Consider the following 26,043-nt stretch of genomic DNA (forward strand, 5'->3'; position numbering starts at 1 on the left):
CATAATTTAGTAAATTTTTTTATTTACTTTCCTTAACCTGGTTCTAGTGCCAAGAAGAGAATACTTGAATCATGATTATATTCTTTCCAATAAGAGGTATTTGTAAGTGTACAACTCTAATGTGAATAGAAAGATAACTAATTACATGTGATTAGATGAGAGTACACATGATTACATATCAATTAGAAATCCTACCCAAAATACAAAGTCAACAATATTTTTCTTCGCTTGTAATTAAAAGATCTTAGGTTCAAGTCTCATGATGGATTTGAAACCAAATTTCTTATTCTCATATATCCAACATATGAGAAGTTGTCAATTTGTGTTATTCAAGTGCCACAAAAAGTTGTCACTTAGTACTATGCTCTAGTCGTATTCCTCTTCACTTGTAAGCAAGAGGTCTTAGGTTCAATTCTTGCCAAAGGCGAATTTGAATCACATTATTGCTAGCCCATTATGAGGCTAAGTCCACCCCCTTAGTGTAAATAATATCGTTTGTTAAAAAAAGTGCCACAAAAAACCTCAAGATGGTCTTTCACTTGAGACAAATTAGGTTACACATGCGAAGGCACTAAATAATGGTGACCAAATATTATGTAGAACAACACAATAGTCCCAAAGAACTATTAGGTTTTGTATATGAAACACGGTCATGCGACACTGACATCTTAGTTAAAAATTATAACACGTAGATTTGTTTTATTTTATTTAATATACCTTGAAAGTAAAACGTATGAACCTTATCATCCATCCTTATTATACATTTCGAATACCCATAAAAATTTCTACCTCTAAACCTTTGCCAAGTTGCAATTTCCAAATGGCTCCATTTGCAACCCATTGAACATTTCCAAGTCATGTTTTGGTGGGTGTATATGTATATATGTGTGTGCGTGTGTAGTGGGTGTATATGTATATATGTGTGTGTATACACACACACACATTATATAATATAAAGAACCAAAACCCTAATCAATGGAAGGTTGATATCTAATTTTTTTTATTAATTCAAGAACAAGGGTTAGTTCACATTAACATCCATGTAATAATCAATTGGAAGTGGCTTTTGTTTAATAGTGGGATCACATTCATTTGCTTATATAATTAAGTTTGACATATGCATTCTTTTTATATATTCCACTAGGCACTAGATTTTTTTTTTATTTATATATATTATTGACTTACTTTAATTCCACTATGCACTAGATTTTTTTTTTCATTAATGCCTCCAAAGTCCAGCCTGGTGATTTACTTTATCTATATAGAAAGGTTTTGTCTCCTAACATATTTTTTTAATTTTTCAAAAATAAAAAATATTCTTTCATTAAATATTTAGGGCAAATGCAGGTCATCAAATGTGGAGTCTTGCACGTAAAATTGTGAGTAGTGCGCACTGATCATAGGATAATGTGAATTGATTATCAAAACTTGGACAAGATTAACTCTCACACCATCTTTTAAAAAAAATAAAAATGGTTCAGCACCGTACATAAAAAAACTTCAAAGATGCGTAGTGTTCCTCTCCACGCTGCAGTCATGTGCTCGTTTGAAAGTGTTTTCTAAAATGACCGAAAATCCTTTCAGAAAAATGTTTTTTTTGTTCCAAAACCACTTGAAATGTTTTTTACTAGAAGCATCAATTATGTTTTTCTTTCAAAAAGCACTTTGAGTGCTTTTCCAAAAATATTTTCAACAAAAGCGATTTTAGTCATTTTAAAAGTATTTCCAAATAAGTTCGAAGTTATCAAAGGTTCAGTTTGCTTTTAAGTTGAATCGTCCTCTTTATAAATTAAAGTAGTTTAAAATATAAAAATAAAATATTATAAATTACGGTAGTTTAAAATACCATACCGTTGAAAACGAAAATATTATTGTTTGAAGATCACAAGCGCAAAAAGTCCACCCCCTCAGTTTTCATGTGGTAATATGTAGGTTTTTATCCAAGGAATTCTGCACACTTATATTCTTTTCACACTCAACATTCAACTGTAATTTTCATTTTTTTTTTTTTTTTTTGCTATACATGCCTTGATTTTAGTCTCGTTTTTCACTTAAGTATTCGTTCCACGTAATTCTCTTCAAAACTTAATTTTTATCCCACGTTAGTTGAATTTGTCAACTCCATGAAATAGGCCACTTTCTTGATGTATGAGAAAAATCAACTCCCATTTTACAAAATTAGCTTAACTCAGATAATGTGGAATGAAAATCGAATTTAGGAAGTTAATTAGAACAATATGAGTTGCAGAAGAAAAAAGAAAAGAAAAAAAAGGAGACTGAAATCAAATTTCAAGGGCATACCAAAAGAAACCATTTTCATTTAAAACATTGAAAATACAAATATTTGTTTAATTTTAAACAACTATCGCCATCGATATTAGTTTTGAGTCTTTGAGAAAATCTAACACCCGTGCTAGCGTTCCCTTCCCGGCATTGGTGCTGACGTTACACATTACTGCTTCTTGTTTGCAATTTTATTTTATTTAACATTAAATAGTAATAAAAAAAAATTTTCATTTAAAAAGCTTAATCTAACTCACCTGGTTGAGCTCTTCCTGTCTACGATATGTTTTACATTTCCATTCCAATTCGAGGACCCCATTTGAAATCTTTTTCTTCTTTTTTTTGGCTTAAAAGTTCAAATTGGTTTAGTTAAAAATCTTTTACTATGACAAAAGACGATTGTTAATTCTAAAAATGCAAAACGATACGATGGAACTTGAACACAACTCGGATGTAAAACGGGTGTTTATTTATATGCTTATACAAAACAATATGATTTTTTTTTTTTTTGGCAAACGATGGTGGTTAGAGGTGGCCACGGTTTGGTTCGGTGCGATTTTGAGTGAAACCGCAACTATTTGCGGTGCAGTTCAGTGCGGTTTTGAAAGCAAAACCGAAATGAAACCAAACCGTTTGGTTAGGTTCAATGTGGTTTCAAACAGTTTTGGTTTGATTTTTGGAGAAAATACGTACAATTTAAAAATTTATACTTAGCTACACATACCATGATTTCATTTTCATACAATACATTAATTAACCAACCCACATGTGAATTCTTTTCTTTACTCTAGCTAGCTAATTGCGCAGATGATAGACTGTGTGAGCAGGAAAAAGTACCCAAATGGAGTGTTTCGGCTTATTACTTGACTAGAGATTCGGTCCTTGTATCTTTCCTATTGTGACTACTCTTATTTGATGCTCATTGTTTCTTCTTTAGTTTTCATTTGCATTTTTTATTAGTCTATTATATAGGATGTCATTCTCCACTTGTAAATTAGGGTTCTGAGGTACTTTTACTGGTAATAAAATTTTCATCTTTTCCTGTAAAGAAACATTGAGCTGCCAAGCTTGATGAGGGATATAATTTGGAAAAAATAATCATTATTATGACATGTACATACTAAATGTATGGACTCTAACAAACAACTAATTAAAACATGACATCTAATTTAAGGTGGGATTTCGGTTTCGGTGCGGTTTTCAAAAGCCAAAACCAAAACCAAAACCAAACCGTTTCCTACAATGCGGTTTGGTTTCAAAATCAAACCGTTCGGTGTGGTTCGATTTGGTTCATGTTTCGGTTTCGGTTTTCGATTTCAAGTGCCCACCCCTAATGGTGGTTTATTAGCATTTTAAATTTAAAAAAAAAAAAATTTAAAAAAAAACTTCAAATGGGACATCCTGATTTAAATCCCAAGGATCTTTAAACAAAAATGACTAAAAAATAATGTCAAATTGGCCAATCTAATAGCCACCTTATCGGCATATCTTTGGGTGTGACAAACATGAGAACACATACAGCACTCCAAAGCCAAAAGAACTTCAATCCTAGCAACTAGAAATTTAATCACTTCATAATCCACCTCATGGGAGACTCTGCGCGCAAAATCACCAACAAAACCAGTAAGAGAACACTCTATGTGTGGAGGCATAAATTAACCACATCCAATAGGAGAAAAACACATGGATTATATGTTCAACATGATGGTTTTACACTTGACGTCATGAGTAGACCATAAAATTATCCTAAGACAATATGACGTAGTCTGCACTAAGGTAATTTAGGTTTTTGTACCACTAACACACCATGGATTATGGGCTATTTGGGCCGCTCAGGACATTTATATGGGTTATCGGGGCCGCGTATTCTACGTCATGCCATCAGGCCATACTCGGTCCAATGGTGGCAAAGCACCGACTTTCTGGAGTTTCCCATTAGGTGTCTTCCCTACATGTGCTCTTATCATCATGGACCTTTAAGAATACTAGATGGCAATACCGTAGAGACAAGCATGCATCATCAAAGAGTGCCTAGTATACTTCGTAGCCTCCACTCCTAGTTGTTTGCTATGGCTTCTTCCCTATAAATAGCCAAGTCAATCAAAGGAAAACGGTAATCGCCACTTACTACTCATAACTCTTCAAATTATATTTTTCTCTCCACTAATTATATGACTTAACATTAGAGACCCTTTGGCGAACATCTTCCCACCCGTTTAAGTGTGTTCGTGAATTAGGCTAATGGTGTTTGTGAAGGATAAATCCTAGCTAAGAACATGTGAGAACATTTGAACACATAAGCAAACTAATAACACTTTAAAGTAGGCATGCATTCAAAAACAATTCTAAAACCTATTACTTTCAAAGCCTAGTGAATGGTGAACCACAAAACTCTTTAACTACAATAAAGAGAATGAAGGATTTTGAGATTCATTACCCTTGAAGCTCAAGGATTTTGAGATTCATTACCCTTGAAGCTCATCCTTGTTTACATAAAGGATTTACCCAAGTGGAGGGCCTTCAAGTCACCTCCTAGCTCCTTAGATCTTCCTTGTGATTTTCTTCCTTTTGATACTCCTTTGATTCTTGAGGATGTGAGGAAAGGATCTCCAAGAACACCAAAAGTTTGGTGTCTCTAAGTCTCCACACCAAGGATGTGGTGTGAAGATGAAATGGATGACTTAGAGGAAGAAAAGATTGCTAGCTATTTTCCCCCTAAGTGGCCGGCCTCTATAGGGAAAAAGGGAGAAAAAGTTTCTCTTCTTTTGCCTCAAAGAAAGCCCTAGTGAAAGAATGTCTATAAAGTTGCCTTTATACCACCTTACATGTGAGTGACAAACTTGCAATTAAGCCAAGTCCATTACCACTTACCCTATGGCTGGCCATCCTATAGTTATTGGGCTAATTGCCTATTTTGTTTTAGTTGTCATACAACTTAAACATATTGGGCCTTGTGGACCAAAACCCTTTTGGGCCCCGAGACCTGAAACTAACTTGAAAGCCCAATACGAACCTTTCGTATAATTAATTAACTAATTAATTAATGTTGACCATTCCTAATTAAACCATTTAATTGCTTATCCATCTCATTTATATTTCTTCACTTTCATCCTTACTCGGTGTACGATCCATTAAGTCCCAATTAGCGAGGCAATGGGTGATTGTTATTCTTAACGATCGATTGTGAATTGAAACTACATTTCAAAACTCCCTATGAATTAGTATTTGCTAATCTTCAAGGCTTTCACAAACCATAAGTGACACCTAGCAGTATGTCATGGCTATCCAATCTAAGTAGAAGTGGTTGGAGAACCTATCCAATTACAATCAGTGTTCTAAAAATCGGCCTAGGCGCTGGGCGGTGGTGCCCAAACTTGATTTCAGCCAAAACGTTCACTCAAGGCGGGGACGATTTAGGCGGTCGCCTAGGCGCTCGTTAGGCGTTCTAGGCGGTGCTAGGCGGTAGTCAAGGTGGCTGCAAATCCCAAAATCGCTGCAACTATCGCAACAAATCTGCAACTTTCGATGTTGTACGTAGAAGCAGAGCCTTAGCGAGCTTTTAAAGCTTGCCATCTATGAGTAGATGAGGGAAGAGAGAGTACGAAGAAAGAGCGAGAGAGAGAGCCTTCGTGACGCGAGTTGCAGTCTTGCAGATTTAGCTTTGAGCTTCTGAAAGGGCTAATGAAGAAGAAGAAACGAAAGAGTTGAATAAGCATAGTGTTTTCACTTTCCAATGGGTCAAATGTGGTTTTGATCTGGGCTCCACCTTGGGGAGTGGAACCCGGTTTTAAATTTTGATACCACCTACTGGCGCACTGCATGGTCTTGTTATTGCGGAATGTGAGAGAGGTGGAGTGGAACAAGTTTTTGATTTTGAAATCACCAACTGGCATTGCATGGTCTTGTCATCTTTTAAAAAGTTGGGATATAAATAAATAAATATATATATATATGTTATATATAAATGTTATATGAATTATTTAAATATGGTTTTTTTCCTTAAACTATCATATTAGATACATAAAATAAGTCATTATATAGTCATATAATATATAATAAATCTAAATCCGCCTAGTCCACCTAGCCGCCTAGGAGCTAGGCTTTAGCTCGCCGCCTGACTAGCGCCTAATATTTTTTAGAACCATGGTTGCAATTACAATGCAATACGATCATTCTCTAATACAATACTCTTAATCACATTGTTTGAGTGATAATTTGTTTCATGTCTACTATCCAATGTGATAATTCTCTATATGATTCAATTGAATATGATTTGGAACAAACTTCCAAAGTCATATTCGTATGCTTTGGCCAAAGACTCCCGAATCATATCTCGTAGTGTTCTCCCTCCACCATGGAAGGTTAGAGATTCTTTATTGTACATTCATATACCTACATGACTAGATAGCTTGATCCCAACAATGTCGTGGACACTCTCGATGGAATGCCTTTGACATGATCAAAGATTAATGAGCTAACTATTAGACATCTATGATGCCTCAGGTCAAATGACTACTTTGCATATTGCAACTTTTGAGTTTTTACATGACATGTATGTTTGAACTCTTTTTTTGAGTTCTTACTTGAGACTAGTCATACTCACGCTTGAGTTAACATAACACATACTAACCTTAGCAGATTGTCAATGCCCAATTGGTAATCTTATAGCTAGGAACGTTTTAGGACTGAACATAAGAGAAAGGTCTCGTTAATCTAACTTACTTATATCACTTCTCTATTAGATTAAATACATTCCTTGGATTCCCTTATTGCTTAAACACATAATACAATAAATAGTGATTAACAATAAGCTTTGCCTTTCATTAAACATATAATAGTTTAACAAAATAAGTATTCCAAAAGCTATTACATCAAATAAGTGGCTTTGTTGGCATACTTCCAATAGTTTGTTCTCTTATAAGTGGAATTTCATCAATTCAGCGATGTACAAAATTTGCATCTACAATGTGCTTTCATTGAGAGAAAAATTAAGTTACACTCAACGAGTGCTTAAAGATTTGAGCGAAGAAAGTAAATTCCAAAAATTTTCTTAAGCGTTCTTTGTTCATCGTTCATGATCTTTGTTCGTATTAAATAACCTTGGATACACGGAGAACCACGAGCAAGAGCAACAACAACCAACCCTCACCATTTGTAATTATGATGGATTCTCTAAGGCCCTAGAACATGAATCTAAAGTATCAGTAGATCACGACCCTTGCCGCATATTTTATTCATTGAAGCCATTTTCACCGCGAATTGGAATTGCTGCGACTTCTTGAGGCCTCAAATCGCCGCCAAAGTCGTCATTGTGACCGCATCGCACCACCACCAAGCATCATAGCCTCAGTCACAGAGCAATAGCGGGTGCAACATCACAATGGTAGCAGCAACAATGCATAGGTATTAGCCACCAATGCCTCTAGTGTTATCCCATCAGGTTCGGTTGCTCCAAGATGAACTATTGCTGCCACCTCGGACATTTTCTACAGCGCGTTAACAACCCCCATAAATGGTCTAGTTGAATCAATTTCGTGACTTAAGCTCATTCATTAAAAAATCTAGCTTATGTGGGCTTTAGCCCATCAGTGCACACTTGGTAATTAACTTACCATAAGCTCTCCAAGCCACCCATAGTGCGGGTCTTGGGCTCCCCGGGCCGCCCATGATACTTATTAAGGGCTCTTTGGATTGCCTATAATAAGTGTTGTCATCAGGTCATACCCGATCCTATGGTGGCAGAATACTGACTTTCCAGAGTCTCCCCTTGGGTGTCCGGTGGACTTGTGCTTTTATCAACAAGGACCTTCAAGAATACTATCTAACAAGACTGCAAAGAGTGGCTTGCATTATCAAGGACTGTCTGGTATGCTCTGTAGCCTCCCCTCTTAGCTGTTTGCTGGGTTTCTTCCCTATAAGTAACGAAGTTTACTAGAGAAATGGTTATCGCCACTTATTATCTAGAACTCTCTCAAGTTCTATTTTTCTCCTTACTACTTTTCTAACTTAAGCATCAGATAACCTTTGGTGGAAACTTCCATCCTTTTTCCAGGGTGTTCATTAATTAGGCTAACGATGTTTGTTCTCTTCTAGGTGAAATTTCATCAATTCAATCATGTACAAAATCTACATCTACACTTTGCATACATGCAGCGTTGACTCTGAAGAGGAACTGCAAAAGAAACAAATAGTGATCACTACAATGTGATTATGTGCACAAAGCCACCTATGAAGGTACCGGTTGTATCAGGATACACTGTACCAACACCACCGTGATACTTGAACAAAAGACACAAGTCCAAAAGGTCAAATCTAACTTAGACAAAAGCCACACTATAATCTAGAAAACCCACATCACATAAATTCAGCACCATCTCTTGCAAAACCTACACTACCCAACTACCAGAATAATTCTAAGAGATAGTATTTTGGGAGGGACAATACGTGGGTACTGATTAGCCAGTACCCAATTTACTGACCACTCACTAATAAAAAATTGACATCTGCTCATTTTATACTATCTTAGGCTACTACAATTTTCATAACCAAACACCTCATATTCCTTCATAGCTTCTGGAATGGAGATTTGGAGAAATCTTCAACTCTTCCAACCTCTACCTCAATCGACCCACTCCCATTTCATTGACCGCACCAACGACTCCTCCTTCTTCTCTCCTCGGTCAAACCCACCCCCAATCCATCATCTTTATTCTCGGTGCAACCGTGGCAGCAAGGAGAGGAAGTTGCGCCAAGTCGTGACCAGTGAATGAACAGGTGCATAGGTGTTGCCATGGCTGACAAGAGGTTTAGGTTCGATGGAGTAGAGAAATTAATGGAGAAATTTAATTTGGATTTGAGATTTGTGTCATGGTTAGGGATGAAAAAGGGATAAATAAGAGTGGAATGTATGAGAGATTGGTTGTTTGGTTACAAGTTTAGAGAGAGTTTTAAATGACATATGGCTTTATTTGGTTGGACGACATAGTAATGTCAGTATCTTGGGTCTTCACTATTCTCCTTTTGGGGAAAATGATTAGATTGAGACAAGGGGAGAATGATTAGATTGAGACATGATAAAAAAATAAGTGACAAAGAATTCAAATCTAAGCAAGCTTAAACACTTACTTAACCACCACAAAGGGGGCTTTTATTGACCACAATAGAGTAGAAAATGAAAAGAAGAAGCCAAATAGAGGAGGAAAAGTATAAGTGCTTCTCCTTCCTTTTCCCCCCTACAACTAATTTTGCCAAGTTTTTTTTTGCAGAGGCTAGGGTTTTTCCCTTGAGTCTTGGTCATACAAGACAACATGACTAAGAAAGATAAGCTAGCAAAATCAACAAATACAATTAAGGGATAAATTATAGTATTAACCAAATAAGAAAATAAAAGGTTTTAATGAAGGTGATTGATGGAAATAATTGGGGCATGATTGACGAAGGTGGTAAAGGATAGTTTAACAATGACATGTTAGACTTAATATGTTCATGTGACATTAAAACACCATTGTACTAACCTTATGAAGACATCATTCTAAGCATAGAAAACACTTTAGCTGCAACAAGCACACTCGAGCACCTTAAACTAGAGGAAGGTCTTCTGCACACTCACCATGACTGTATTACTTGAACCTATAGGGAGTTCTCTTCAGTGGTGTATGCAGGGACCTTCCCTTGGTATTTATACTACTACAACCCTAGTGCACATACCCATAATCATGCACCAAAATTCCTTATTATACAAGGATACAATCTACCAAATCTTAGTCCAAATAGGATAGTATCAAGAGCCCTTATTCTCCAATTGTAACCATATTATATGCTTTACTTGGAGTCCAAGTTATAACTTATAACTAAACTCTAATCGTACTTACATTCCACATCAATCCTTATTAACTATATTGACATATTAGCCGTAGATTAAAGTCTAACATCCAACATTTTCCCACTAGGTCAATTAGTTAATTCAAGAAAGAATTTAATGAATCTGTAAGCATGATTCTTCGTTGGCCAAAGGATTCAGTTAAGCTATTAAGCTTTTTGCATACTTCTATCAAGCAAAAGTTACTCATTCAGAACTATCGGAGACTATGAACTAGACAAGTGTCCATGAGCTCTTACAATCACTGAATAAGGTCTTCACTTACATGAAGTAATCAATCACAGACTTGGTACAGAAGTGAGTTACAAAACTATGAGTCAAAAGCATTGACTTTATCACTTCCAGGTCCACTTAATCAGTCTTATACCTGATTGTCTAATGCTTCATATGAAGCTTTCAAGCTATGAGAATTGCTCATATATATTTTCGTGAAAACTCAGTTCATATGCCAAACAATCTTATGACATAACCAATTGCAGCTAATAACCTTTTGCTGCTGCATAATTCCGTCAAAAAACACATCAATTGCTTCTAACCTTTCAACAACCTTAGTTTCCAATAGAAGACATGAATTAAAACTATATTAGAACAATGTAATGAATTACTGAAATAACATCATTTTATTAAACCTTTAATTCAATCAAGTGTAGTAACTAGCAAAATATAAAACCAAAACTCAATACTAACTATCACGATACCAGCTACCATGCATAATTAAACTACATATTATCATTACTCCCAATAGTTTGACAAATCTAAGGTTGCAGTCACTCCCATATTGACTGCACGCTTATGAAAAACTGCATTTGGTAATACCTTAGTGTATGAAAAACTGCATTTGGTAATACCTTAGTGAATGGATCAGCAAGCATAGCTTAAGTGTCAATGTAATCAACCTTGATTTCTCCAGACTTTACCTTATTCCTTGTCAATGCATATTTGGTGTTCAAGTGCTTAGTTCGAGGAGACCTATTCTCATTCTTAGAATAAAAGACAACAATTTTATTATCACACCAAATTTGAACAGGCTTTGTTATGGAACCTATAATCTCGAGACTACTGATAAAATTTCTCAGCCATATAGCTTGTGATGTAGCTTCATAACACGCTACAAACTCAGCTTGCATGGTAGAAGTGGCAACAGTATCTTGTTTTTCACTCTTCCATGACATTGCCCCATTTGCCAACGTGAATATATAACTTGAAGTTGACTTAAGTGAATCAAGGCAGCATACAAAATCTGAGTCACTATAGCCTACTAGCTCGAGTCTTGAATCCCTTTTGTATACTAGCCGATACTCTTTAATTCTTTGCAGATATCTTAAAACTTTCTTGGTAGCTGTCCATGTGCATTACCATGATTAGACTGAAACCTTCCCAATATGCTAATGGCATATGCAATATAAGGTATGGTACATACTTATGCATACATGAGACTCCCAACTAGGGAAGCATAAGGCTTGCTAGCCATTTCTTTTCTCTCAAACTCAGTCTTAGGGCACTAATCCTTACTAAGTTTCTCTCCCTTTGTCATTGGAACATCACAGCCATTTGAGTTTTCCATATTGAACCTTTTAAGTACTTTTTTCAATATATGCTTTTTGTGATAAACCAAGCAGCCCTTTACTTCAATTTCTTATGATTTGAGTCCCAACAAAAGCTGCATTTCCTATATCTTTCATTTCAAAGTGTTTTGATAGAAATCTCTTTTTGTCACTCAGCAATGATGCATTATTGAAAAAAGTTTCCATTCCTTTTTCATGTAAACACATTTATCACTAGGGCTCTCTTCGAAACCATGTGATGAAACAGCCTCATCAAACTTCAAATACTACTATCTCGATGCTTGTTTCAATCCATAAATGGACTTGTTAAGTTTACAGACCAAATTCTCTCTCCCTTCTTGAATGAAACCCTCTGGTTGCTTCATGTAGATCTCTTCTTCAAGATTTCCATTCAAGAATGCAGTCTTAATGTTTATTTGATGTAGAAATAAATTGAAGTAAGCCACTAGTGTCATGATCACTCTAAAAGAGTCTTTTGTAGAGACTGGAGATAATGTTTCATTATAATCAACTCATTCTTACTGAGTATAACCCTTTGCTACAAGTCTAGATTTGTATCTTTCAATATCACCCTTTAAGTCTCTCTTGGTCTTGTAAACCCATTTGCAGCCTATTGGGGTACATCCTTATGGAAGCTCAGCTAACTCCCACACTTTGTTCTTATTCATGGGATCCAATTTTGATTGCATAATTTCTTGCCAATGTGCATTATTTCGACTCTCAATTGTTGTCTTGAAGTTTAATGGATCTTCTTCTTGACTATTAAACTCATCCTCTTGCAGATACACAAGGAAATCATATAAGATTGCTGGCTTTCTTGCATGGGTGGATCTTCTGGTTTCCATTTTCACAAGCTCAATATGCTCCTCTGAAATTACTGGTGTGTTGTTCAACTACACAGGTTCTTCTACAACCATTTCTTCTTGTAGAGTAGCAAGTATTGGTTTTTTAACTTGTTCATTTTGCACTGGAATTGGTAAACAACTTCATATGTCACAGCATCACCTAGGTTTTCATCTTGCAGTGTTGTGGTCTCTTCATTCCAGTCAAGATTCTCTTCCCATTGATCGTCATTAACTTCTTCAATCAACTTGGCTCTCCCAGTTTCAATGAACCTCGAGGTGTGATTAGGGCAATAAAACCTATAACCCTTAGTTCTTTCTGGATATCCTACAAAGAAGCATGTGATTGTTCTAGGGTCTAACTTATTCTCCATTGGATTGTATGTTCTTGCTTCTGTTATGCATCCCTAAATTTTCAAGTGATTTAGCACTGGTTTTCTGTTAGTCCACAATTCGAAGGGTGTATTGGGAACATACTTGCTAAGAATCTTATTCAACAAGTAGTTTGCAGTTTTGATTATTTCTCCCCAAAGAAAGGTAGGTAGCTTCGAATTACTCATCAGGTTTCTTACCATTTCAATCAAGGTTCTATTTCTTCTTTCACTAACTCCATTTTGCTCAGGGGTACCAGGATTGGTGTATTGAGCAACAATTCCATGCTCTTGCAGAAACAATGCAAATGGACCAAGCTGTCTACCAGACTCACTAAATTTTTCCATAGTACTCTCCACCCCCTATCAGACCTTACCACCTTGATTTTGTAGTCTAATTGATTCTCTGCGTTTGCTTTATAAATTTTGAAAGCAGCAAAGCCACTAGATTTCTTAGTTAACAAGTATACATACCCAAACCTAGAAAAGTTATCTGTAAATATGATGAAATACTTGTAGCCATCATGTGTTTGTGTTGGGAAATGACCACAAATGTCTGTGTGGATTAGTTCTAGCAGCTTTGTACTTCTACTTAAACCTTTTTTTTCTTGTTTATAATTTTCCCTTGATGCAGTTGGTGTAAATTTCGAAATCACTATAATTAAGTGATGGCAGGATTTGTTCTCTATTCAATCTTTGCATTCTCTCTAGAAATATGCCATAATCTTTTGTGCCATAACTTAGATGAGGTGTCGTTTGTCAGTGTTCGTTTATGCCCTATTGCATTAACCACACTCATTGGTATATTGTAGTTAAGCTTGAACATATCACCAGTCAGTACTCCATCACCAATTAGCTCAGAACTTCGAGACATTGAAAAACCAATCTCATTAATATCGAATTTAAACTTTGATTTAACAAACCTACTAACTGAAACTAAATTCCTTCTTATGGAAGGTATATAAGCAACATCAACCAAATCTAGCAAAAAACCAGAAAATAATTCAAGCATAACTACTCCAATAAACTCTATAGCAACTTTAGCTCCATTACCCATGAACACTAACACCTCTTCCTTGTTTGGCACCCTCTTACTAATGTACCCCTGCAATGAGTTTATTACATGAATTGTAGCACCAGTATCAAACCACCAAGTATCATAAGATATCTCAACGAAATTTGATTCAAAACCAACTGAAATTTTAATGCACCATACCTTTGTTTTTCTTACTTTCTTTGTTTTCCTTCCAACGTTTATACCTAGTGTACTCCTTCTTCTGATGTCCCACCTTTTTGCAGAAGAAACACTTTATTCCAACATACCCATGCACTCTCAGATGGTTATTGCCCCTATTAACCCTTCATCCAGCCCTTTTATTGTTTTTATGTGGAGGATTGTCTTTATCATTGGGAGGATTTACAGGGTTAACATTCTGCACTACATTGACTTGTTTCTTCCCTTTATCTTATCGACTATTTTGCTCTTCATGCACACAAATCGCAATCAGCTCATTCACGTCTCATTTTTCTTTCTGAGCTATGTAAGTACTCTTCAACTAGAAGTACTCAGGGGGTAAAGAATTTAAAGCGAGATGAACTAGAAAAAGATCATCTATCTTAATGTTAAGTGCATCAAGTTTTGCAGTTGCATTAACCATTGAGAGAATGTGCTCTCTCACATCATCACCAAGGTACTTAGTGGTTATAAGGGTGTTCATGAGTGTTCCAGTTTCAACCTTTTTGGATTCCTTGAACTTGGCTTCTATGGAGTCAAGATATTTCTTAGCATTACCTGATTCAGTGATTGCCCCTCGAACCAGATCAAACATTGACCTTTTGATTACCAGCAACATTATTCTGTTAGCCTTAACCCATTTTTCATATTCATTCTTCTTGTCTGCAGTTGCATCATTAGCAGGCTTGGTTGGTTCTTTCTCTCTTTGAGCTAAATCAAAATCCATGAGCCCTAGAGTTATTTCAATATCTTGCCTCCACTTCTTATAATTGGTTCCATTGAGCGTTTGAATTGAATTCAGGGAGCTAATTACTTACAGATTTTCAAACGAAAATAAGCATTCAAGACACTATCAATTAGTCACACCTTTATTTAGGGATATAACCTTATTGTTATGGCTATTGATACAAGCTGATCAATCAGACCTTGAATTTTTAGCAGTTCTTGAATGACTGAAATGGATTTGTTGTGTTTCGTTCATCCAATTACATCTCAAAAGACATTGATCATGTTAAACTTTCAGCATGCTATAAACCTTTAAAACTTTCGATCATTAGACATGCTTAACAATCAAGACTCTTAAGCAAACAATTGTTGAGTTTCATTAGGCCAAAAATTAGTTCTTACACCAGTTATGCATGGTAGACAGTTTTAGGGTTTCTGTGAATATAAGCATAGCATAAGAAGTAATCATGGCACTTGTTTGTAGTCTTTTATGTATATTACTTAGTTCTATACTCAGTCGAGATTCTTATAAATATGCAGGGATAACATCTCTCAAAACTTTGTACATATACATATGTATGCAAGCATTGGATATAGTAGCGGAAAAGAAAACAGGATCAAAACTTGAAGAAACATCAGTTCATTCATATTACATGCGTGATTTCATGTATGATAGTTCTCTTATGGATTTTAACTACACAAACGTTGGCTCTGATACCAATTATTAGACTTAATACGTTTATGTGACATTAAAACACCATTGTACTAACCTTGTGAAGACATCATTCTAACCACAGCAAACACTGAAGCTGCAGTAAGCACACTTGAGCACCTTGAACTAGAGAATGGTCTTCTGCACACTCACCACGATTGTATTACTCGAACTTATGGGGAGTTCTTTAAGTCTATGTTTCGGTGGTGTACGCAGGGACCTTCCTTATTGTACAAGAATACAATCTACCAAATCTCAGTCCAAATAGGATGGTATCAAGAGCCCTAATTCTCCAATTATAATTGGATTATATACTTTACTAGGAGTCCAGGTTATAGCTTAACTAAACCCTAATCGTACTTACATTCCACATCAATCCTTATTAACTATATTGACCTATTAACCGTTGGATTAGAGTCTAACATCCAACATGACAACCTTGAACCTTGATGCTTAATGCTTATTTGGGATGAAAGTTCATTTAAGATTAGTGATTTTTCAGCACTCATTTCTAGCACTTCTGGAATATAGATTCGTTTAAAAGTGCTTTTAAAATGACTTGAAGCGTTTTTGGTGAAAATGTTTTTGAAAACAATCTTTAGTAAAAAAGCAAGTGAATTTTGAAAAAGCACTTCAAGTGTTTTTCGAACAAAAAAATATTTGCTCTAAACGAGCCGTTTAGGAAATAACACTTATACCATATTAACATGATATTTACACCATCGATAAAGATGAAAAATCTAAAATATCTCCACTTAAATACCTATTTTACCGTTAGTATTGTTACAACACAGATACAAAATTGATACGGTATAGATACGAGGTTGATATGCTATCAACATATTTCCTAGCTCATGAGAAATTTTTCAATGTGCCAGAATACGGCCCGGTACATGTCATGATACAATTGGTCATAAATTTTGAAAACAAAATTTATGACCAATTGTATTATTATACTTCGTATATCGAGCTGTATTCCCGGCACAATCTCTCCTAGCTCATACCAATCCCTACAAATGAGAATGCCAACGATGTGGCACAATTAACAGCGTATAGACTTTACAATCTTGTCAATTCTATCGAACAAACAGCAAATTGACGATAAATAGAGCATTTAAGTTAGGCGTATTTTGTCAACAGTGCGAAACTACCGCGTTCATGCTATTTCTACAACTTAATTTGTGGAAGTTCTATTTGACGCAATTTAAAACATCCAATTTTATATGAATATATTTTTTTTTAAAAAGAGTACCCTTATTTGATTTTCTCACAGATTAGTGGGTCGGCGACCATATATGTGTAATTTTTTTAGTTTTACATTTATAAATTCATAACTCCAACGGTTAAGTTCTAATGTGATTAAATTCAATGGTAAAAAAAAATAAAAATAAATAAAAATAAAAAATCTAATGGTCCAAATTTAAATCCAACGGCTAAAGCAATTTAAAAAAATTATTTTATGTGTTTCATATTCTTTCATAGTATTCCACGAGTTTCATGGTGCCAGTTTAGTGATTTTTCAATATTTATCAGAATCTAAATATTTTTATGTTAAAATGTTCATAAAATTAAATTAGGTTAGTCTACATAATTTTTTTTAAGTTACTTTAAGAAAAAAATTATCCTAAATTTATTCTTTAATAATTTCAAGCTAAATTTATTCCGAGTTAAAACCTAAATTTTCTGGGTTAAAAATTTTAAGGGGCGTTTGTTTACCCTCATTAAGTGGGACTGGACTAGCTGTTAGTCCAATTCCCTGTTTGTTTTGTGCTGGGATTAACATTAATGAAACTAAAATGGACTTGTCACATCCCGCCCTGGGGCGGACCACTTCCCGGGCCCGCTCCACCACTGTAGCACGATATTGTCCACTTTGGGCCTCGACCACGCCCTCACGGTTTTGTTTCTGGGAACTCACACGAGAACTTCCCAATGGGTCACCCATCCTGGGAGTGCTCTAGCCCCCTTCTCGCTTAACTTCGGAGTTCCTACGGAACCCGAAATTAGTGAGCTCCCAAAAGGCCTCGTGCTAGGTAGGGATGGGAATATACATTTAAGGATCACTCCCTGGGCGATGTGGGATGTCACAGGACTCACATGGACAAAACCCTTCGCTAAGAGGTCTTAGCGAGACCCCCCCCCCCCAAAATAACCATAGGATTGCTAAGACCTCTCTTTGTTACTGCTTGCATTGCTAGCTTTCTGTCCTCACTTCGAAATCACACCACCAGACCACCACACTCTCTCCCTTTTTCCTCGTCCTGCTAGACTATGGGAACCCAGTCACCAACGTCCTGTGAACCTAATCACCAAAATTCTGCCTTCATACCGACGAACCCACAACCCAACTCCCTACTTGCTTCCAGACAAACCCACAACCCAGATTTCCCCTATTTGTTTCACGAAGGAACAATTGATTCGATATGCAAAATTGGGTTCTCCATTTTCATCAATTGAACTCGAATCAGACCCAGAAAACAAACATAACAATCTCAACCTCAAAGGCTTAGAATCCGAAAACAATCTCCACAATTTTAGATCCATCTGTTATCCCGTAGCTCCCGCGCCAAGCTGTTTCAGGTGAAACAAAATAAATACAAAGTTTCAAAATTTGAAGAAAAAGAAGAAGGCCAGAGGAATTTGAAGCCAGTCAGGAGAAAAATGGATAGGAGTAAGGTCATCTCCAACTAAAGGGTCCAGAAGGCCGAAAATAGCTCGAAAACCGTGTCCAACCGAGGACTAGGCCAGAGGGCTTGTGGGCCCCATGGAATCTGAAAGGGCCCAAGGGCTGGCTCCCAAGCTGGCCAAAAAATCAGAGCAATCATGTCAGATATAACCAACATGAGTATATTTAATATAAATATATCCGACATGATTTCTTAAAGAAAAAATTGAATCCAACGGCGAGCTGACGCCAGTTACCGTTGGATTTTTTTTTTTTTTTTTTTTTGGGCCAATTTTTTTTTTTTTTTTAATTCTTAAAAATTCTATTTTTCCCCTATAAATACCTAAACCATTCATTCACCATTCCTCACAAAATTTTCACCATTCTTACACCATTTCAATTCTCATATTTTCTTTCCTCTTTCAAAAATCTATCCTTCAATTTTTTCAATAATTTTCAAATGGCCTCGTCTGCAATGAAAGGTATGGCTTGAAGCCGAAAAGAAGATGAAGCTCTTTGCAAGGCTTATAGATGGGTGTCGAAAGATAGTGTGAGGGGGAATTGTCAAACAAATGACGGTGTCTGGACTCGTGTATCCAAAAAATACTTAGAGTTCCATGAAGGCACCACTCCACTAAATATCCGAAACCACGAGAGTTGTTCTTCAAGATGGAAGAAACATCTTCAGCCAAGTTTGAACAAATGGCATCAAGCATTGTTAGCAACCGCAAGTAAACATGAAAGCGGCACTAATTACTATGACAAAGTAAGTGTTTTCACAATTTATTTTAAATATTTAATTATATTACATTTAATTTCATAAATTAATTTCCTTTAATTTTTGTAATTATAGTTTCTAGGTACGCCAAGCAGAGGAATTTTATATGGAGAGCAGCTCGAAACCCTTTCACTTTCACAGTTGTTGGGAAATTTGTAAAGGGTGGCTGTTATTTGAAGATCCACCTCAACATAGAGCTCTTACGCTAGTGTTCGGAACTGCATCCTCAACTGCATATATGGATGAAGATGGATCTCCTACCATTCAACAAATAAGGGTAGAAAATCCGTCTTCGGGTGAAGATTCCATACCTAGGGCTATGGGACGGAACAAGGCGCGAAGGTTGAAGGAAAAGGGCAAAGCAAATGATGATTACGCCGCTCAACACGAAGTGGCGGCCTCATTGCGATTAATGGCAGAGCAAAATGCCCTTCAGGCGGAAGAAAGGAAGTGTAGGCATGAAGAACGGGCCAAACAAATACAAGAAGAGATGATAAAATATGGAAAAGAACACTTCGAATTACACTTCAATGAGTAAAGCCTATTTTGATAGGAAAAAAAAAGAAGGAAATTATGACTCAGCGACAGTTGTTTACCTCTGACTATATTCCTACAATGGCGGATGATGAAGATGATGTTGATTATGGATATTAAATTTAAGTTGTTGTAGTTTTTAAATTTAAGTTAATGTTGTTCTTAAATTTAATTTGTAGTTTTTAAATTTAATTTGTCGTTTTTAAATTTAAGTTGTAGTTTTTAAATAATAAATTATGTTTGGCACTATGGCCCTCAGTTGGATACGGTTTTTTGTGACAAGGCTAAAATGAGCCCTATGACCCTTTGGCCCTCCGTTGGAGACAGAGGCAAATATGGTTAAAACGAGCCATCTGGCCAATCCTCGGTTGGAGATAGCCTAAGTGATTGGAGGTGAAACAAGACAGAAAAGAGAAAGGGGAAAGAGACAGTGGTACGGAAAAAGGCATAGAAAGTGGGAGAAGGGAGGGATGCAGTGGCCGGAGAAAAAAAATGAGAAGGAAGATGATTAAGAGTTAGACCAAAATAAAAAGATGGGAAAATGATTCTAGAAAGGCGAAACATAATTTATTAATAAAATATTAGTGTGTGTATATATATATATATATATATATATATATATATATATATATATATATATATATTAAATGAATACAAAATATTGTACATATAGATTAAGTAATATAATATATGAGTCTTGCTTTTTAGTCCGACACAGCACCAAAAAGCTTTACTAAATTAATTCAGTTTAGTTTAGTTTAAGCCAGTCCAGCTTAGTCCCCGAAGCTAGTTAAGTCCGAGATAGTCCAATGCAACAAACGCACCCTTAGATTTTAGGGAACTTTAATGAAAAACTCCCGGTACTGTTCATTTTAACGAAAAACCACATTTTTACACTAAAAAGTTAATTTTGATACTATTTACTTTACTCTTTATTTTGTCCTTATCGTTAAAACTAAAAGTTTTCAAATCATTTTCATTAGATTTCTTTAGATTTTAACATAAGAATTAGATGTGGTCTTAATAGAAGCTCTATGTTGAAATTGGTCGAATTATTTTTCTTTTGATAGAGTAAGTATTGGTTGATTGATGAATTTTCTAAGTGTAAATATCTCAAAATTCCACATTTTGCCCCAATTACCTTTCCAAATCCCTAATTTATAACCCACTTGACCGACAGGTTGCCACGTTTTAGCCCCAAAAACAGCGAAGTTGCTACCTTCACTCTCTCTCTCCCTCTAACAATTTTTAAAGATTCCAAATTTCCGAAAACCCATCGTTTACCGAATTGACCAGCCAACCCCAATCTCCAATCCGGCACCCACGACTGACCTGACTCCAATCCCATTTGCTGGGCTGCTTCCGCGCGCTTCCGCCTTCCCAAATTCATCGTTTTCGTCGAGCAAGTCAAGAACAAGAAGAAAGCACAGCAGCAATGCCCCATTTTCTCTTTTTCGTTTCATTTTCCGGGAAAAGAAAGAGAATTCTTCGAGAAAATAAAAAGGGAAAAGAAAAACGGATGTACTAGTGCTGAGACGAATATTTGCTAAAAAAAAAAGCTGTGGCCTTTGACGTACATGTGAAATTGTGAATATCCAAGTCCTACTGTACACGCTAGCCTCTCTTTCTCTCTTCCTTCGTTGTTGTGGCGGTGGTGAAAGAAAGAGGATCACCATCATGACCATCATCATGATTATCATCACCATCATCATGATTGCAAGATTTGAAAAAGTCCAACAGCACCAACGCCATCGACAGCCACTACCAGCCGCCCACAAAGTAAACGCTTCTTCCCTCCTTTTTTTATTTTATTTTTTATTCATTTTCTCCCTCCATGTCAACGTCACTTGTCTTCACATACCCATTGCTCTCCCTCTCTCTCTCTCGCTCTCTCTCTCTGGGTGAATTGACCAACTGGCTCTTCTTCCTTTGTTTTTCTGCGATCCCCAAAAACCCAAATCCCCCCTCCGCACAATGTACCTATAGGTAGTAGCTCTCTCTGTCGTATTTCTTCAAACACCTGGTGGGTGTTCGAGATTGGTACTGCTTCCGCTGCCGCCTACTATGATTCCAATTGGTTGTGATGGTGATATGATTGAGTGAGAGAGAGAGAGAGAGAATCTTCATGTCTTCTTCTCTTGTTCCGATGAAGCACGACAAGGAGAAGGAGAAGGTGAAGGTGAAGGTCCCAACAATACTAACACTGCCAAGCTTTCGTCTTCTCTGCTATTTGGGTCAATTGGTTTTCGTCCTTCTTCTTCCTTGCTCTGCCTCTGCTGCCTGCGACGGCCTCGATCGCGACGCTCTCTTGTCCTTGGCTTTCAAGGCACCGTTGAATTGGTCTGCTTCCACTGACTGCTGCCTCTGGGATGGAATCACCTGCGACCCGGATGAGCAAAGCCACGTCGTCGCGATTTCACTTCCAAGGAGAGGTTTATCCGGCGTCGTCTCTCCGGCCATCACCAACCTCACCCGGCTCACCCACCTCGACCTTTCCCACAATTCCCTCTTGGGTTCTCTCCCAGACGACTTGCTTTCTGCCCTCCCAAGTCTTGAGTTCGTCGACTTGAGCTTCAATCGTCTCATCGGCCGTTTCCCACAATCCTCCAATCAAAGCAGCCACCTTCAGATTATAAACTTCTCCAGCAACTTGTTCAATGGAACAATCCCGTCTTCGATTCTCGTCCCATCAGTGTCCGTTTTCAATGTCAGCAACAACAGCTTTTCCGGGTCGATACCGGTCAGCAATGGCGGGAATCACACTTCCCTTACCTTCTTGGACTTGTCCTTCAATGAATTCACATACACAATTCCCCTAGGAATCGGATTGTGTTCGAAGCTTCAAACTTTTCGGGCAGGCTTCAATGACCTCAATGGTTCTCTCCCTGATGAAATATTTATGCTTGCTGATCTCAAACAGCTCTCTCTGCCTTTCAATAGTCTCTCTGGACCTCTCATTGATGGCATCATGAACCTCACCAATCTCAGGATCCTTGAGCTTTATTCAAACCAGTTCTTGGGAAGCATCCCGGGCGGTATTGGTAACCTTTTCAGGTTGGAAAAGCTGCTCCTCTACGTCAACAACTTCACAGGTGCCTTGCCTCCGTCTCTTGCCAACTGCGCAAATCTATCAACCTTGAATTTGCGGCTCAACAACTTGACTGGAGAGCTCTCTGCCTTCAATTTTTCGACTCTCCAGCGCCTCACCGCTCTGGACCTTAGCAACAACAACTTCAGTGGTGAGTTACCTCAAAGCCTCTACTCATGCAAGTCCTTAACAGCTATTAGACTTGCCAGCAATCAGCTCACAGGCGAGATATCACCTGAAATAGTCGCATTAGAATCGTTGTCTTTCCTGTCTATCTCTACTAACAACCTGACAAATGTCACGGGGGCTTTTAGGATTCTGAAGGTTTGCAAGAATCTGACCACTCTGGTCTTGTCCAAGAATTTTTTGAATGAGCCTTTGCCAGATGATAAAAGCCTTGGAGACCCTGTTGGATTCCAAAGTCTTCAGGTTTTTGCTATTGGGGGTTGCCAATTCACAGGTCAAGTACCCAGCTGGCTAGCCAAGGTTATGACTCTTGAAGTCTTGGACTTGTCGTTTAATCTTATAACCGGTTCTATCCCCGGTTGGATGGGTAGTTTGCCCAACCTTTTCTACGTAGATTTGTCAAATAACCTTCTTGGAGGAGGATTTCCTATTACGTTCTGTGGGATGCCAGTTTTGACAACCAAAGAGGCCGGTGATATGGTGGACAGAAGTTATCTAGAGTTGCCAGTCTTTGTGATGCCCAACAGCGCTACTAATCAGCAGTACAATCAGCTGTCCAATCTCCCCCCGGCTATATATTTCGGTAACAACAGCCTTACTGGCAGTATCCCTTCTGAGATTGGTCGATTGAAGTATATTCATGTGTTAGACCTTAGTTATAACAACTTCACTGGAAGCATCCCGGAACAGATTTCTAACCTCACCAACTTAGAGAAATTGGACCTCTCCCATAACCATCTATCCGGTGGAATCCCTGCTTCTCTCAAAGGTCTGCATTTCTTGTCTTCCTTCAGTGTGGCATACAATGATCTTCAGGGACTTGTACCATCTGGAGGTCAGTTTGATACTTTTACCAACTCCAGCTTTGAAGGGAACGCTGGACTGTGTGGCCCTCCAACTGTGCACAGGACTTGCTCTCAACCTCAACCATTACTACCGGCCGGTCGAAGATCTAACAGAAACCTTCTTATTGGACTCACCTCCGGGATCTGTTTTGGCATTGTATTTATTGTTGTCATGCTAGTAGTGTGGATGTTGTCTAAGAGAAGAATCATCCCTGGAGGAGGGATGGATTTCGAGACCATGTCTAGCCATTCTACTGCTGTTGCTCCTGAGCTTGACAAGGATACCAGCTTAGTCATAGTGTTCCCAGCCAACACCAATGAAATCAAGGATCTTAGTATAACTGAAATCTTGAGGGCAACTGACAATTTCGATCAAGCAAACATCATCGGCTGTGGAGGTTTTGGTCTGGTTTACAGAGCAACTTTGGCGAATGGGACCAGGCTAGCTGTTAAGAAACTATCAGGAGACTTGGGTCTGATGGAAAGGGAATTCAAAGCAGAAGTTGAGGCGCTGTCCACTGCCCAACATGAGAATCTGGTTTCCCTGCAAGGTTATTGCGTGCATGATGGCGTTCGCCTGTTAATGTATTCGTATATGGAGAATGGAAGTCTGGATTACTGGTTACATGAGAAAGCAGATGGTCCTTCCCAATTAGATTGGCCAATTCGACTGAATATTTTGAGAGGAGCAGGCTGTGGGTTGGCTTACATGCACCAAATATGTGACCCGCATATTGTGCATCGTGATATCAAGTCAAGCAACATCCTCCTTGACGATAAATTTCAAGCACATGTTGCTGATTTTGGATTGTCCCGGTTGATTCTTCCATACCAGACTCATGTTACAACCGAGCTTGTTGGTACCCTTGGTTACATTCCTCCAGAGTATGGACAAGCATGGGTGGCCACTTTGAGAGGAGACATATACAGTTTTGGGGTTGTCATGCTTGAGCTGCTAACTGGAGTAAGGCCTTTCGAGGTAAGCAAGCCCAGGGCATCGAGAGAGTTGGTTGGCTGGGTGCAGCAAATGAGGAGAGAGGGCAAACCAGAGGAAGTTTTCGATCCTCTCCTGAGAAGAAAGGGCTTTGAAGATGAGATGCTTCAGGTTCTTGATGTGGCTTACTTGTGTGTCAACCAGAACCCTCTTAAGAGACCGACGATCAAGGAAGTTGTTGATTGGCTGAAAGATGTAGGGACATCCCAGCAACACCAAGATAAAGACCAGTAAATTTTTTTTTTACCTTTCACACTTGTTAAGAAAGTATTTACACGTATACTTGCACATAAATATTTTGGGTATTGTTGCAGAATTTCTCCACGTTACTTGTGTAAATAATATTGCTTTAAAGATCTATGAGGCAGCTATAGTTTTGTGTATATCTCTGAGGATCGACATAGTCAACTCTTTTATTACAGAAAACATAAATTTTTGCATGAAAGCAATCTTTCTATCTTAGCTTTCGACCCTTCTCTGAACCGAAATCACACAAAAGAACCTGCTCGTGTTGTTCGTAAATCAGATTGATCGCAATTGATTTCACAAAGTCATTCTAAATTTTGAGACACCTGCTGATGCACATATCACTACTTCTGTGAATCTGGTGTGAGAATTATGCAGATCTTTGACAATGCAGAACTTGCCGATGTCACTGAAGATTTCGGTATGATTGTGTAATTGGTTTTGCTCATTTCATCGCTTGTCAAGATCTAAAAATCCTAATAACTCATCCCTGATATGAACAAAATGCAAGAGTATCCTTGCCATGACGCATATAGTTTCTATTTTTTTCCTCAAAATCAAAAGAAAGACGATGTTGTTGATACTGAACATCAAGTACGATCAGAATCACGAAGGAGAACATCATGAATACAGTCAGGAGGAACGTCACTCCCCACTATCGCGCCGTAGAGTCTTGGATTTGGATGTGAAAGGGAAAAATCTCAAAAGAGTGATGTCTGCATAATTGCCCCTTCATGAGGTAGACATCACTAAGACTATGGGGTTCTTTGCCTAATTAAGCACTCATATCTGGATTCTGGAGGTTCAAAAATTCTTGGTGCACAACTTCTGTGGGAAAATGCTTTGGTGAGTCATTGATTCTGCATAAAATATGCACAATTTTTGCAGATTTGACAGCATAATGTTTGGTTGCTTGATTTTATAATTTCTCCACTTAATGTGGCTACAAAAAACAATTTTAGAAACAGCAAATTACAGATGGAGAAAAAGTTACGGATTGGGAAAGTGATTTTCATACTCTCAATTTCCGAGTTTTCTGTTCTTGCCCTCATCTCTTATTTGTAGTTTTTGGATTAAATAAATCAAAAGAAAATC

The 26,043-nt window shown here is 37.5% G+C and overlaps 1 protein-coding gene and 1 pseudogene across 1 annotated transcript; one reads left to right on the top strand and one right to left on the bottom strand.

The window, feature by feature from the left end:
• Nucleotides 1-13,625: 13,625 nt before the first annotated feature.
• LOC148694238 (uncharacterized) lies at nt 13,626-14,901 on the bottom strand (annotated as a pseudogene).
• Nucleotides 14,902-20,784: 5,883 nt separating this feature from the next.
• Nucleotides 20,785-25,085, top strand: LOC137739728 (tyrosine-sulfated glycopeptide receptor 1). Its single transcript, XM_068479412.2, has one exon. The coding sequence runs from the start codon at nt 21,715-21,717 to the stop codon at nt 24,934-24,936; it is 3,222 nt and encodes a 1,073-aa protein (XP_068335513.2). The 5' UTR covers nt 20,785-21,714; the 3' UTR covers nt 24,937-25,085.
• The last annotated feature ends 958 nt before the right edge of the window (nt 25,086-26,043 follow it).

This window comes from Pyrus communis, chromosome 9 (assembly GCF_041283825.1).
Source record: "Pyrus communis isolate YQ-2024b chromosome 9, ASM4128382v1, whole genome shotgun sequence".
Taxonomy (NCBI): Eukaryota; Viridiplantae; Streptophyta; class Magnoliopsida; order Rosales; family Rosaceae; genus Pyrus; species Pyrus communis.

Excerpts from the sequence above, each read along its gene's own strand:
- LOC137739728 (XM_068479412.2), top strand. The coding sequence starts at position 21,715 with ATGTCTTCTTCTCTTGTTCCGATGAAGCACGACAAGGAGAAGGAGAAG.